General features: G+C 41.3%; 1 protein-coding gene across 1 annotated transcript in view; it reads left to right on the top strand.

Annotated features, from left to right (window-relative positions):
* The window catches only part of LOC138045645 (putative phospholipase B-like 2), a 29619-nt gene extending 16552 nt beyond the window's left edge, over positions 1–13067 (top strand). The window contains exons 9-11 of the mRNA XM_068892216.1: positions 7044–7196; positions 7722–7881; positions 12220–13067. Coding sequence (XP_068748317.1) covers positions 7044–7196; positions 7722–7881; positions 12220–12399 — 493 coding nt within the window. The 3' untranslated portion in view covers positions 12400–13067. The remainder of the gene's footprint in view (positions 1–7043; positions 7197–7721; positions 7882–12219) is intronic.
* Positions 13068–13664: the final 597 nt, after the last annotated feature.

Below are 13664 nucleotides of genomic sequence, written 5' to 3'. Positions count from 1 at the left end.
GTTTACTTCAGCACAGTTGATAGGGCGAAACTTTGATGTGCTTGATCCCATTTCGAGCAAGGAACGTCTCAAATTCTGCACTTACAAAAATTTGGACCATTATCGCTGACGATGGTTTCCACTACTACTACCCTTGCACTTGCCCTTGTGGTGGTACTATTTCTTTGTTTCCCCACAGAACGCATCCACCTTCTGTGGTTAATTCTTCTTTTCGGCTCAAATATGGGTGTAACGTTTCATCTGAAGATTGGTGTGGACATCCGTTAAGTGTAAACTGGTACACTTTGGACAGCATTGGATCGCGTCAGGTGTGGCTAGGTGCTCTAACAGCAATTGTTTCTCCAGGTAAAGGAACAGATTCTGGCATATCAGAAGAGGGAAGACGACGTATCGGCAATGCATCTGCATTGGCATTAGATTTTCTCGCTTTATATGCAATCTTGGACTCGTACGCGGCCAATGTCAGGGTCCACCGCTGAACGCTCGGGGCAGCTTGTTAGGGTATCCACTTCCTCTCACTGAAGAGCCCTTCCAGCGGCTTGTGATCTGTCTCTATGGTGAACTTCTGTCCGTCATTACGCGAACTGAATAAACTTCTTTACTCCGAGGATGATGTCCATAGCCTCCTTCAATAGTAGAGTATTACCACGCTCAGGGAAGGATTACGTTTTTGCAAACGTTGGCCGTGCAACATTATATTTTAACTGATTAACAGATAAGAGTGTAATGTGAAGTGCTAGTTTTCTACCCCATATGAAGCACGCGAGCGTTAGCCCTACTAATGGAAATGGGCCCACACAAGGACAGAGGAAAACTCTGACCAGGGTGGGAATTGAACCCACGACCTTCGGGTTAGACTTGAATAAGTGCTACACAGCCTGCATAAGTGCTACACGGCCAACGTTCGCAAAACGTAATCCTTCCTTGTACTTATACATGTTCATTGCCGTAACTTTAACATCTTCAGTTCCCATGGCCTGCTCCCGTCTAACCTTGTAGCTCAGTCGGTAGAGCGGCGGAGATCTAACCCGAAGGGCGTGGGTTCAATTCCCACCCTGGTCAGAGTTTTTCTCTGTCCTTGTGTGGGCCCATTTCCATTAGTAGGAGTAACGCTCACATGGTTCATATGGGGTAGGAAACTAGCACTTCACATTACACTCTCATCTGTTATTACCACGCTCAGCTGCATTCAGTGACCAATTGGACGTAAACAATTGGACGTTCGGTTCCATCAGGCATCTTGTGGGAGAGCACAGCCCCTAATCCATAATCTGAGGCATCGCTTGCCAAGATTAATTCCAGATCTGGCTGGAAATGCACTAAGAATTTCGCAAACTTAAGGAGTTTCTTGGAATGTTCAAGGGCCCCTGCTACTCAGTCTTCCAACACCATTTCGTGCCTTTGGGGTCTTAGAAGCTTGTGGAGAGGTTCGAGTACAGTAGCAATGCCTGCTAGGAAGCGATAATAATGGTTCAGAATTCCTAGGAATGCACGTAGCTGTGTAGCATTCTCAGGTGCTGGGGCGTTCTCTATGTCTTCCAAAAAAGGTGACTTCGGGCACCATATTAAAAGGGCCCGGGGCTCAAAAGCAAGCGTAACCCGTTAACCAACTGAAAATCCGCCCAACTAACCCGACATGGCTAGTATAAATTAATTTCCTTACGTATTAAATTATGTGTAAGAAATTATCTTTTGACAAATAAATGATAATTTTTAGGAAATGCCGATATTTTCTATATATTTTCTTTCATTGCTTTTTGTCTCAAACAATCTCCACGATCGAATCTAACTGCTGCCATTTTGAGCCTTAAGGCTCTGGGACGAGGTTGTGTTTGATCTGGGGATGCGGACGCAACTTTATCAGATTCGCCATCTTGCAATCTTCGTAAGCCACTAACAGTTAGCCACTGAATCAATTGACATGTAGAGATCTTTGCATAGATTTCTTCGAAAAAGGCATGCTGCAGATGAAAGTACTGTTGATGAAGAAGAAAAATGTAAAGGTGAGAAAGAGAACAAAGGACAAAAAATGGCATGCCAGAAGACTCGAGCTCCCGAAAGCGTTATGAAATTTAAGAAAAGCGGAAACACGAGGGAATTTTGGGCAGGAGTGGAAAAAAACGTTTGCATGGCTTCAATTCGATGAGAATAAACAGGAAATGTTCTGTACCATCTGCAGAGAATTTCCAACCCTGGTAGTCGCTACTATCAAGCTGTTCAATATTTGAGCAATGATTGTGAGCTTGGCTACCAAACTTTACAATTGTTGGATTGTGTTCAAAGCTTGTTAGATGAAGTAGGCGACATCCGGGTTCTTTTATTTTTACAAGTCACAGGACACCCAGTGTCGAGTAACTTGAGATCACTCCCAACACCCCAACTTGATCTCATTTACTCTTAAATCTTAATTATGTTTACAAAAGATATGTATTGCAACCCAATGTATAATCTACTGTGATTACTGCATACAAATAGTAATTTATCTATGTGCAGCCATAATACATAGTTATAAACTCAACAATATAATTACTTATAACCAAAAATATAACTCTTAAACTTAATATGAAGCTTTAGTTTTGTTGTTGCCTTAGTCATAACATCAGCAACCATGTCAGTAGTGGGACAATACTTGATGACTACTTTACCAGTACTTTGGACTGTGCAAATAACGTGGTAACGGACATCAATGTGCTTTGATCTCTGTCGACTGACAGGATTTTTTTCACAATGCAATTGTACCCTGCTTATCTTCAAAGATTGCAACAGGTTCACACATTTTACCAACATCGTTCACCAATTGAGTAAGGTACAATCCTTCTTGCACCGCTGCTGCCAATGTAATATACTCTGCGTCACAGGATCACAGAGCCACTGTTGGCTGTTTCCTGGATTTCCAGGATATGAGGACCAACTCTATTCAAGCTGAAACAGTACCCACTAGTACTACGTCCATCGTCTGATTATGAAGCCCAATCATCATCACTATAGCCTACAAGCATTAGGCCTTCATCACATTTCCTGTAACACAACTCTTAGTCAAGATTACCTTTTAAATATCTCAACACATGCATCGCTGCAGTCCAGTGCTCCTGAAGTGGCTTAGACAAGAATTGGGACAACCTAGTAACAATCCAGCACATGTCTGGCCTAGTGCACGTCATGGCATAAATTATACTACCAACAACGACACGATACCTTCTAGGGTCAAAAGAGATTTTTATTCCAAAGTTAAGTTTCTTCTCTGAGGATGTGGCCCTTGGCTTACAATTTGTTATTTCAAATCTTTCAAGTACTTTACTTAAGTAATGCCTTTGATTCATCTAGACAAAACCATTCCCTTGTTCAAAGTTAATTCCTAGGAAATATGAAAGTCTACCAAGATCTTGAAATTTCTCTTGCAGCATTCGCTTAGTGTCGTGCATAAGCTCCATGTCACTTGCTGCAACAATGATGTCATCCACCCATATAAGTATCATGACCAGTTTCCTCCCAATTTGTTTTGTATAAACACAGTGGTCCACTAAGAAACAGTGTAATATATTGTTCCAATTCTACCCGTCTGTTACAAACCATACAGGGATTTGTTTAACTTATATACAAGGTTCCCGTCTGAGTTAGAAGACCCCCCCCCCCCCCCCCTACTGAATTTCTACCTACTGGAAGAACAGTCAAAGTTAAAGTGTTGTTCTCAGCAAGGAAATCCATCTCTTCCTTCATGGCTTGCCCTCGAATTTTCTGACTCTGGAAATTCAATTGCCTCCTGATAAGTTTGAGGAAAGGCAGATACTTTGTTGCAATAATCAATATTGTACAATACCTGATCACCATCAATACTACTCTCATCCAAGTCAGTGACATAATCATTAAGGTATGCTGGGGGTCTCCTTTCTCTTCTAGGGTACCTCGTGCTCTCAGCTGGGGGTTGTGGACTAGCCTCCACTTGATTACCAGTCCTTGGCTCTTAAGCTTGTTCACTAGGATCTTTCTTAGACCTGTCATCACCAGAAACACTACAAGCATCAGGGTTAGTATCATGCCGTAACAGCATAGAATTTCTCGGCTGTCATCACCTAACAGATGTTCTGTCTGCACCTGCTGTTCACCGACTCTCTTTGTGATGAATTTAACTATCCTGTACTTTGCCAGTCTCTGGGAAATACACTAGATAAGCAGGACTCCCTTTGCCATACCCGAGAAAAATCCCTTTCTTACACCTAGGGTCCAATTTCTGCTTCTTCTGTGTGTAAGCATAACACTCAGATCCAAAAACTCTCGTGTTAGATAAATTAGGCTTGCGGCCTGTCAAAGCAAAATAGGGTGTTTTCTTCAAGCGATTGTTGTAACACACATTGCGCGTGTATGCAGCTGCCATTCATTTGCATATGGCCAAAACTCCTTACTTAAACTGCTCTGTATGAGTAAACATCTACCCATCTCAAATAAAGTTCTCCAGTGGCGCTCAGCAGTCCCATTTTGGTACGGAGAATAAGGTGCAGAGGTATCATGCCTTATCTGGTTTTTTCTCAGAAGAGACTTAAACGCCTGAAATATAAATTCCCCACCATTGTCCGACCATACGCACTTGACTTTACCAAATGGGGCTGAGTCCGCTAGAAAACTCTCTGTAGCAGCTACAGTGTCACTCTTATTCTTCAGAAAATATACAAATACTGCCCCTGAAAAATCATCAGTAAATGCTAAATAGTATCTTTAACCTTCTCTAGAGATTGGATCAACAGATCCAACAAGGTCAGTATGGACTAGTTCCAATGGTTCAGTCGCACGTAAATCAGGTTTCCTATTTCTACTTTGTCTCAGTTTCCGTTTTACACAAATCTCACAATCACCAGGTCTACTGGTATTAGTATGGCTAAATTTCATGCAATCCTCTACATGCTCTAATTTCATTATGTCCTCATAATCAAAGTGTCCCAAAATTTCATGCCAGTCCTTTAGATCACTTGCATAACTGACAGAATCAGAATCAATTATATGATATGTGCTAAGATAGTATAATCTACCATGTTTCTCAACGTTAAACTTAGTACCATCCTTGTAAACAAGTTCAGCAGAATTTGGTTGGAAAGTTACTCTAGCACCTCTCTCAGTTGCAGCGTGCACAGAAAATGTGTCTTGAGGATTAAGATGGAATGTACAAAGCATCCTTCAGAGTTTTCCAGTCGAATCCTCTCTTGAGTGCAACAATGTTCGATCATGTTCCATTTGCTAGTTCAATGTAATGTTTATCTGGTTTGAACGTGTTGTCAAACTTGATAATCTTGGATTCATCATTTATGATGTGTGCACTTGCACCACAGACTACCAGCAGTGTGTCAGGCTTTCTTGAGTGTACTTCACTTGCATGTGCATTGGTTTTAAATGCAATGAGTGATCATGAGAATCACACGCAGCTTCACAGGCTTTATTGACCTTGTCTAATCTGTTCCTTGCCTTACGATGGAAAATTCCGACACAGTGTTTTGCTGCGGCAATTGCTACACCAGTGGCTATTTCTTGGTTTTCTTTCTTACACCAGCGTGCAATATGACCTAATTGGCCACTGTGCACATTTGTAACAAGTAACATCATTCTTGGTTTCCTTCGCATGTTGCTTAGACTCGATGTGGTCATTTGTAGCCTTCATAATTGAGTCATCTCCGGTGGCTATTCTGGCTCGTTCTGTATCTTCGAAACACATTAAACACATTAAACACAAACTGCGCGCCAGGCTTTCTTGTTGGATGAAGTAGGCGACATCCGGGTTCTTTTATTTTTACAAGTCACAGGACAACAACAATTTGGTTAGTGAAAAAGATGTCTGTTAACCCAAAAGGTTAGTAATCCAAAAATTTAAATTCCAGCCCTGTTTAAAGAAGCAATTCTCTTTCCGCAGCCGCAATCCAGTTTCGGACAACTCCTTTAAGTACTGCTTCTAGGTTGGCAAGGTAATTGTTGTCATCCTTCTCACTAACCAGAATGTCATCCATCCAGACGATGACATGAGGGATGCCTTACAAGAGGTTTTTCATTGTCCTCTGAAAAATTCAAGTTACCGAGGAGACTCCAGACAGTAGTCTGTTATACTGCAATGAAGTGTGTGTTGATCGTCGTAAATTTCCGAGGTTCCTCATCCAGGGTCATCTGCTGATAAGCTTGATAAACTTTGCACCACGTCCCCAGGGTAGTCAAAAGATCCTCTGTCTTCGGTATCGGATAGTTTAGAAACTTGGTTAACCATCAGTTTATGTTCTCATAGATGGATGGTGGCGCAGTGCATTCTGGTAAAATGCAATGGATTCTGGTTAAACGAAATGTGTTTTGGTAAAAAGTGGTGAATTAGAGAATTCGTCGAAGCTTACATACTTTTCCTTAACAGATTATGTTGCTGGGAATCGAGCTAATGTGTGAAAAAAAATTGTAACTTAATTATTTTATTCACAATACTTCTACAAGGTGGCTCTTTACTTGTAAAACCTACTTATACTTAAAATGACTTCGTGTCATGTAAGGAACGGCACCAAAAAGGTTATTGATTCATATGTAATATTTGTAGAATAAAACAATTAAAAGATGGTGGTGATATATGTCACTGAGGGCGCTTTTCTTTTGTCAGAACTGGCCTGCAGACACAAAGGTTTGCAAAGAAAATGCAACAATATGAAGGAGAAGTAAATACATCATGTCATCCTCAAAGTGTGTTAACTTGAAGGCGTTGTAGAGTTTGTCCTTCTAAATACCGGTCTGGCTGGTGAGTTCTGTCAAATTGAAAGCGTCCGAAGAAATCAAATGTGTATGACTTCTGAATAAAAACTTTCTTGATTCCTTCGCAAATGAAAAGTAATCAGATAGTTGTCCAGCACTTTCTGGGACAGAGTTAACCTATGGAAGCTATTGATTTAATAGTATCTGATGCCCTAGCTTGGAATGTACACAAGAGGGGCTGCTGTTGATCGCAAGTTATATGAGAATGGAGCACGGAACTCCAGTCTTAAATTTAACTTGTTTTTCCATCAGGTGTTTCCATCTGCTCTTTCTACTTGTAGGTTTTTTCCGTATATTTTCAACATGAGTGGTGGAACAGAAAATGTGAAAAAGTTTGGTTCGTGGTTCAGTTATGAGGGATCACCTCGAGCTCAGATCTTCAAAAGGGATCACCACAAGGTGGTTGATATGAATTCCATGATGAAATTGATGAGGTTTGTTTTAATATGATGTTTCATTCTTCTGTAAGGGGACTGAAAATCATCCAATCCAACATAATTTACGTTAAGCAGCATTTCCTTGGGGGCTCTGGGCTTTACAAATTTATTTTTGCTATTTTTTTAGTGTAGTTTTAAGAAAAGAATCGAAGGTTAAAGAAAAATTAAATTTTATAGGAGGGCTATGCAAAAAATGATAATTTTGCAGTCAAATTGAACATGACAGTATATCAAATTATTCCAACTACAAAGTAGACCCTGTCTCCCAAATTTAATAGATGCCTTTATTGCAGGCCTTTTGGCTAATCAAAAAGGGCGGAGAAAATCCAGGAAACCAATTAAAACTCGAAGTAATTAGACGTAGCCATTGGTTTCACTTCTGATTGGTAGAAAAAGTGGCGCGAGAACTTTGAACCAATCACTGAGTGAAGTAATGCAAAACCAAAGCAATTCCCTGATTACTTTCGACACTCAATTGAAAACCGCTCTATTTTGTCTAACCTCCAATCATGTGCTGTTCAGATACAATGACTACCAACATGACCCACTGGCTCGTTGTAACTGCACCCCACCATACAGTGGCGAGAATGCAATCTCCTCTCGATCAGACTTAAACCCAGCAAGTGGAAAATATCCATTTAGAGCCTTAGGACACAGGTTAAGTGGAGGAACTGATGCGAAGGTAATCTATTTTGACATTGTTGTGTAATATCCTGTACCGTGGCATCAAACTTGTATCTTAGTTAGTATATTTTGTACTCAAATATTTACTCGTTAGTTCAAATTCACCTTTTTTCCCAAACTCATGTACTTCTCCCAAAAGAAGTTTCCGTTTTTGCTACAGACATAAAAGTCAAATTATTTCAGACCCTGAGTGCTGTGGACCACTGAACTTTCCCAATGTATCATCTTGCAACTCTGACATACTATTAAAGAACTTTGAGGGTGCCAAATTGGCTTCATGACCGAGAGAAATGGAAGAATGTTTTCAGTTGTCTGGGCTTGTGAATACACAGTTTTGTTAGGAATCCAAAGTATGCCAATTAGGCAGATAGGGTGAGTTAGAACGCTTGGGAATTTGTCGGAAGAAAATTGATCCACGCACTTACAGTGTATCTGCACAATTTGAGCAATTGTCTCGTGTAGACACCTGAATTGAACGTTTAAGGGCTTATAAAGGACTAGAACTTCATAGGAATTCTCAGATTTATTTTGCAAAGGCAGAATGCAGTGATGGCCGCGATATAAACAGATTCGTCACACTTTAGTTTAACACACTTAAAGTCACAAACACGCCATGCTTCTCGACTTCTTTGCATCATGTAGCACAATACAATACATACTTAATTGACCCCTCTCCCCATAGCGGCTTTTGAGGGCCAATGAAACACAATGAACGAAACGACAGAACACAACAACAACAACCGTTAAGAATCCCAACTGTCCGGAGGCAAACCAGTTGGTTATTTACTCCGGTGTACTACACCTTCGGCTGATTTCAATATGAGTTTTTGTCCCTCCCGGCTTTGTCTGAACAGTGGAAGGCTCAGTCTCAAAGGTGGGAGTTAACTCTCCGGATGACTTGCTGTTCTTGACAACAGCTTTCTCTCTCGGAGTGATAGGGTTATAAAGAGCGTGTCGCAAGCTTCTGATTCCAGTCACGATCTCTAATTACTTCATCCAGAACACTCTCATTGGTAAGTAGTTCCGGTAACTGGGACTTAAGTTCTCTTCCAAACATTAGAAATGCTGGGGTTGTTCCTATACTGCTGTGAGGGGTTGTTCTGTCTGCTAAATGGAATTTGTCCAGTTCTTCTTTCCACGTTTTGCGTTCAACTTCAGCTATTTTGAGTGACTTCAACAACGTTCGGTTCTAGCGCTCTACTTCCCCATTCGCTTGGGGCCAGTGGGGAGTGGGTTTTCGATGTTCGATCCCATGTTCAGTTAGAAAAGCTTCACATTCTTCGAACACAAATTGAGGAACATTGTCCGACATAAGATTGAATGGGTAGCCATACCGTGTAAATATGGGCATTAGCGCATCAATCATCTTCTGCATGAGAGGTGGTTGTGTGCATGTCAACTACTGCAAAGAAACGGCTGTAGTAATCCACTAGAGATAGGTTTTCTCCAGAAAGAAATTGACCTAAGACATCGAGGGCTACATCTCGCCACTTTCCGGACGGTGGTTTTACACGCTGCATTGGCTCAGGTGGACAAAATTCTCCCACTACTTGGCATCCAGGGCGGCTCCACATCAAAGTCCATTTTGGGCCACTTTCGTTCTCAACTGTGTTTTCCTCTTCATAATACCTTGATGGACCTCATGTGCTAAAAGCAGTTCTAAGGCTCTGAGGGATAACGATCCTTCTTCCGCGCTTGACTAACTTTCCTACTGTGCAAAGTCCATTCTTCACGCTCAGGGAATGAAGCAAGTTTCATTGAGACCTGTCACCACTTTGTATGCAGTATCTAACACTACACAGTTCAGGATCTTTTTCTGATTCTCTTTCGACTTTTATTGCTGTAATAGCCATTGGCGTACTTTCTTGTACAAAAGCTCTGACAGAGTCAGCTTCCTCGCCACTGGGATCTTTCAGATCCATGGAAGTTTGCCTTGAAAGGGCTTCAGTAATGTAGGTCTTACCAGGACAGTAAATTACTCTGAAATTGTAGCCCTGCAAGCTAAGCAACCATTGTTCTATATGTGCAGACGGTTTAGAGGACGTGTTATAAATGTGTTTCAGAGGTTTGTGATCGGTCTCTAGTTCGAATCCTCGACCATATACATACAGCTTAAATCTCTCGTAAGCCCATACCAATGCAAGCTCTTCCTTTTCCGTTTGGGAGTCGGCCAGCATTTCCACGTTAGTAAGATTTCGTGATGCATGGGAGATTACTCTCCACATGCATCTTGTAGCTGAGTGAGAATAGCTCCTAAGCCTGTTGGACCCGCGTCGGCTGCAATTCGCGTTCTGCATTCATTCTTGAAGTAGAAAAAGTATGTGTTTGGGTTGGCAGATCTTTCAACTTCTGGAAGAATTTCTCTTGGGCGTCTCCCCACATGAAATGTTGATCCCTTCTTCTAAGGATTCTGAGCGGGTCGGCAAACTGGGCGTAATCTGGCATGATCTGACTTCTGCATTATTCTGTGGTGGCTTGGCATTTTGAATTACAGACACCTTCTCTTCACTTGGTGAAATTCCTTGTTTGCTCATGTCCAAAGAATGTTAATTTTGAAAGTCTGAACTGACACATCTTCTCATTCATTGCAGCCAATCAGGGCATGTTTGACAATCTTCTGATATTTCTTTGGGGCTGAGGTCATTCCAAACGTCAACCTCTGGTAACGATGTGTGTAATGAAGGAAGTAATATGACGTAATTCTGCCGCATAAAGTTCTACTTGATGGAAGCCCCACTTCAGGTCCAATTTACTGAAAACAGTAAACCCGTTTAAATCATGCAAGACTTCCTCGATGATAGAAATAGGATGCCTCTCCCTTTCAATTGCTTCATTAACTTCTCTCATATCGATACAGATGCGATGACCTTCCACAACGGTAAACCCGGCTATAGACCCATTTCAGTAATTCCCAATCTGGAGGATAAAACAATGGTTGCTCTGTCCCCGGAGAGAAACAAACCTTTCAAATGCAAATCAATCTTATTGTTTACACACCTCTCTCAAGTGTCCCAACTACAGTGTACATCAATGGGTTTAGTTTGGCCGTAAGCAAACAGCTTCCTTTCGTACCTTCGGGATATGCATTTCTTATGCTCCTTCCTGTTTTAAGCTCTCCCATGTATCACGATCCACCATATTGCATGTTGCCATTGAGTAAATAAGGACATTCGTAACCTGCACACCTCCAATGCACGAATCAGCAACTCTACTCAAGCCATTGGCACATTTCACAACAAAATGAAATTTGGTTAGCACCATCTGAACGCTGTTTTACCCCTGGACGTTTCTTTTCCACTTAAGATCGGCAACGGGCTGCAAAATGGCTCAGGAGACCACACTTGTTACAGGCTTTTTCGAGTGCTGGCCAACTCCTGTCTCCTTCAGAACCAGTTCAGTTCTGACTGATTCTGTTTACCTGCTCAGGGCCTCCCATGGACTGCGGCATTTGAGTGTTGACCGCCTTATAGACTCGTACAGTTTCCTGTGGTACAGTCAAGGTTGCATCACTCGCTTTCTTGAGAAATTTTCGACAAAGTTTTGAATCTTTTCATTTTTTAATGATTTGATCTGGGATGACTTTATCCACGTTAGCAAAATCACAACATATAGCTTTCTGACGTAAACGGCAAACCAACTGGGCCTGGTTGTTCGAAAGCCTATTAACTTAATACAGGGTTAGTGCATGTAAACTTTTGTTTCATGTTTTCAGCTTTTTGGTGAAAGTTTCTTTTGCTTGTTTTGTTTTACAAGATTGACTTCTTCTAATGTTAATTTTTGCCGAATATCAGCGTTGAACAGCATTTGAGAGTAGAGAAATAAACTCCTTGGTTAATTTTAATCTGGTATTAGAGTTAATCGGCTTTTGAACAACCCGGCCCTGATCGATCGATGGCTTCTCCCTCTATCTGTTGCATCTGGCGGAATACGTGTCGCTCAAATGGGACGTTGACTTTCGGCGTAAAATTGTTATTTAGAGCTGCTAAACAATCGCAGTTTCGTTATCCTCAGGTACGAAAGTGTAGTAAATCTCTTGTAATTCCGTACCTCCTGAAAGTAACAGAAGTGCTATTTTCTGACCTTCATTGCTTGCTCCTTAATTTCGAGGCTACATAAATGATAAAGGCACGTTTCCATTGAACAGAAATTTGGAGTCAACGTGAAGTAGTCCATGGACTTGTCTAAGACTGGTTTGACGGTCGCTCCGTCAGGATCAGTGGGAGCGGTGTCTGACATTTGCAGACTGCAGACTGCAGACTGCCTACAAATAGTTCTGCATTTGGTGCATGCTGTGTGGTTACAATTATAGCTGTCTTCATGTCACTTTTTTTCACAGATAACCAATTCGGAGATGATTAAAAGCTTCGAATGTCTGGCAGTGAGTGGCCCGACACATGACCAGCAGCCCGTCTTCAAGTGGAGTACATCAGGCTCGGACAGACCCCTTGGCCATCCTGACGTTTGGGACTTTGAACCACTTGTGGTCAAGTGGAATGAATCACGATATGAGTTTTAAAAATATGCAGAAGACTTCAAAAGCCAGCATATAGTCTTGTCATTTGTGTGGCTATATGATTTTTTTCGCTGATTCACGGGTGAAAAAAGACGAAATTATGGACAAATAATCGCTAGAAGGGAGGATGACCCAAAGCTATCTTTTTTACTAAACGTTAAGTGTGGTTACATTGCTTGCCTTTTTAAATAACCCAATTTCCATAATTCTTTTTTTGCAATGCGTGAGCGAGCGAGCGGAATTCTGTGAATCCTGCAATCTGATTGGCTCTGGGTACGGGCGGAATTTTTCTATCTTGCCCACCAACCCGGGTGGAATCCTAGCCCAGGTTGCGTGAGCTTGTGTAATGACCTTAAATTTCCATTTTTGATTCCCAATTCGTTTACTTGCAGAAGTAACTGTTTTGTATTAGACAAGAGGCTTGGAAATAGAAAAAGCTGCCCTCGGCCTGCGACCTCGGGCAGCATTTCCAAGACCTCCCAGCTGGCAAATAACACATACATATCAAAGTTCACTCCTAGACAAAAGACATCACAAATCCTCATTTTACCTCCTTGGGTCTCAAGATGGTGTATTGTTTTTATATTTCCTTGGGCCTCGTGATACTGTATTGTTTTTTAAAACAATACACCAACTTAAAAAATGGAATAAAAGAATTGTATTAAAAGCGATCGATTGGAATTCAGAATTATTGATAAAACCGGGTCGAAGAACTGGGAAAAAAAACATTATGATAATAAAAGATCTCGGGGCAGAGAACAACAAAAAGTCAACTCGTATTATTTAAATTGGAAATTAACCATCAAAGGGTTATTTTAAATTTGATGTGCAGGAAATCTATCCGAGTTTTGCCCTGGGTACCAGAGGTTTTGTCGTGGCAAAATACGCCTTTGCGAATTGTCGGCCGTGAAAATGAAGAAAAATGTGGGAAATCTGGGAAATGGGATTAGATGCTTTTTGCTCTACCAACTGAGCCCAATGGAAGTATACATGTAATTTAGGTATTAGGACTAACTTTCCATTTCTACCCTGCTCAGAGATTTTTCCTTTCTTTGCATGGGCCCAGTTCAATAGCTAGACCAAAATGCTTTGATTGACTTTATAGGATTTCTAGCACTACAAATTACCTACCATTCGGTAGTAAATTCTGTTTTTATCTGTGTGGTGGACCCATTTCTTTGGCAAAGAAAGCGTTTTGCAATTTTTGATTTATCAAGTAGATGAGGTCTCCTCAGACAAATAATTCAACATCCCATGGCAAGTTGTTT

Source organism: Montipora capricornis, chromosome 4 (genome assembly GCF_036669925.1).
Source record: "Montipora capricornis isolate CH-2021 chromosome 4, ASM3666992v2, whole genome shotgun sequence".
NCBI lineage: Eukaryota > Metazoa > Cnidaria > Anthozoa > Scleractinia > Acroporidae > Montipora > Montipora capricornis.
The sequence above is the reverse complement of the archived record's forward strand: the minus strand, read 5'-3'. Positions and strand labels throughout refer to the sequence as shown.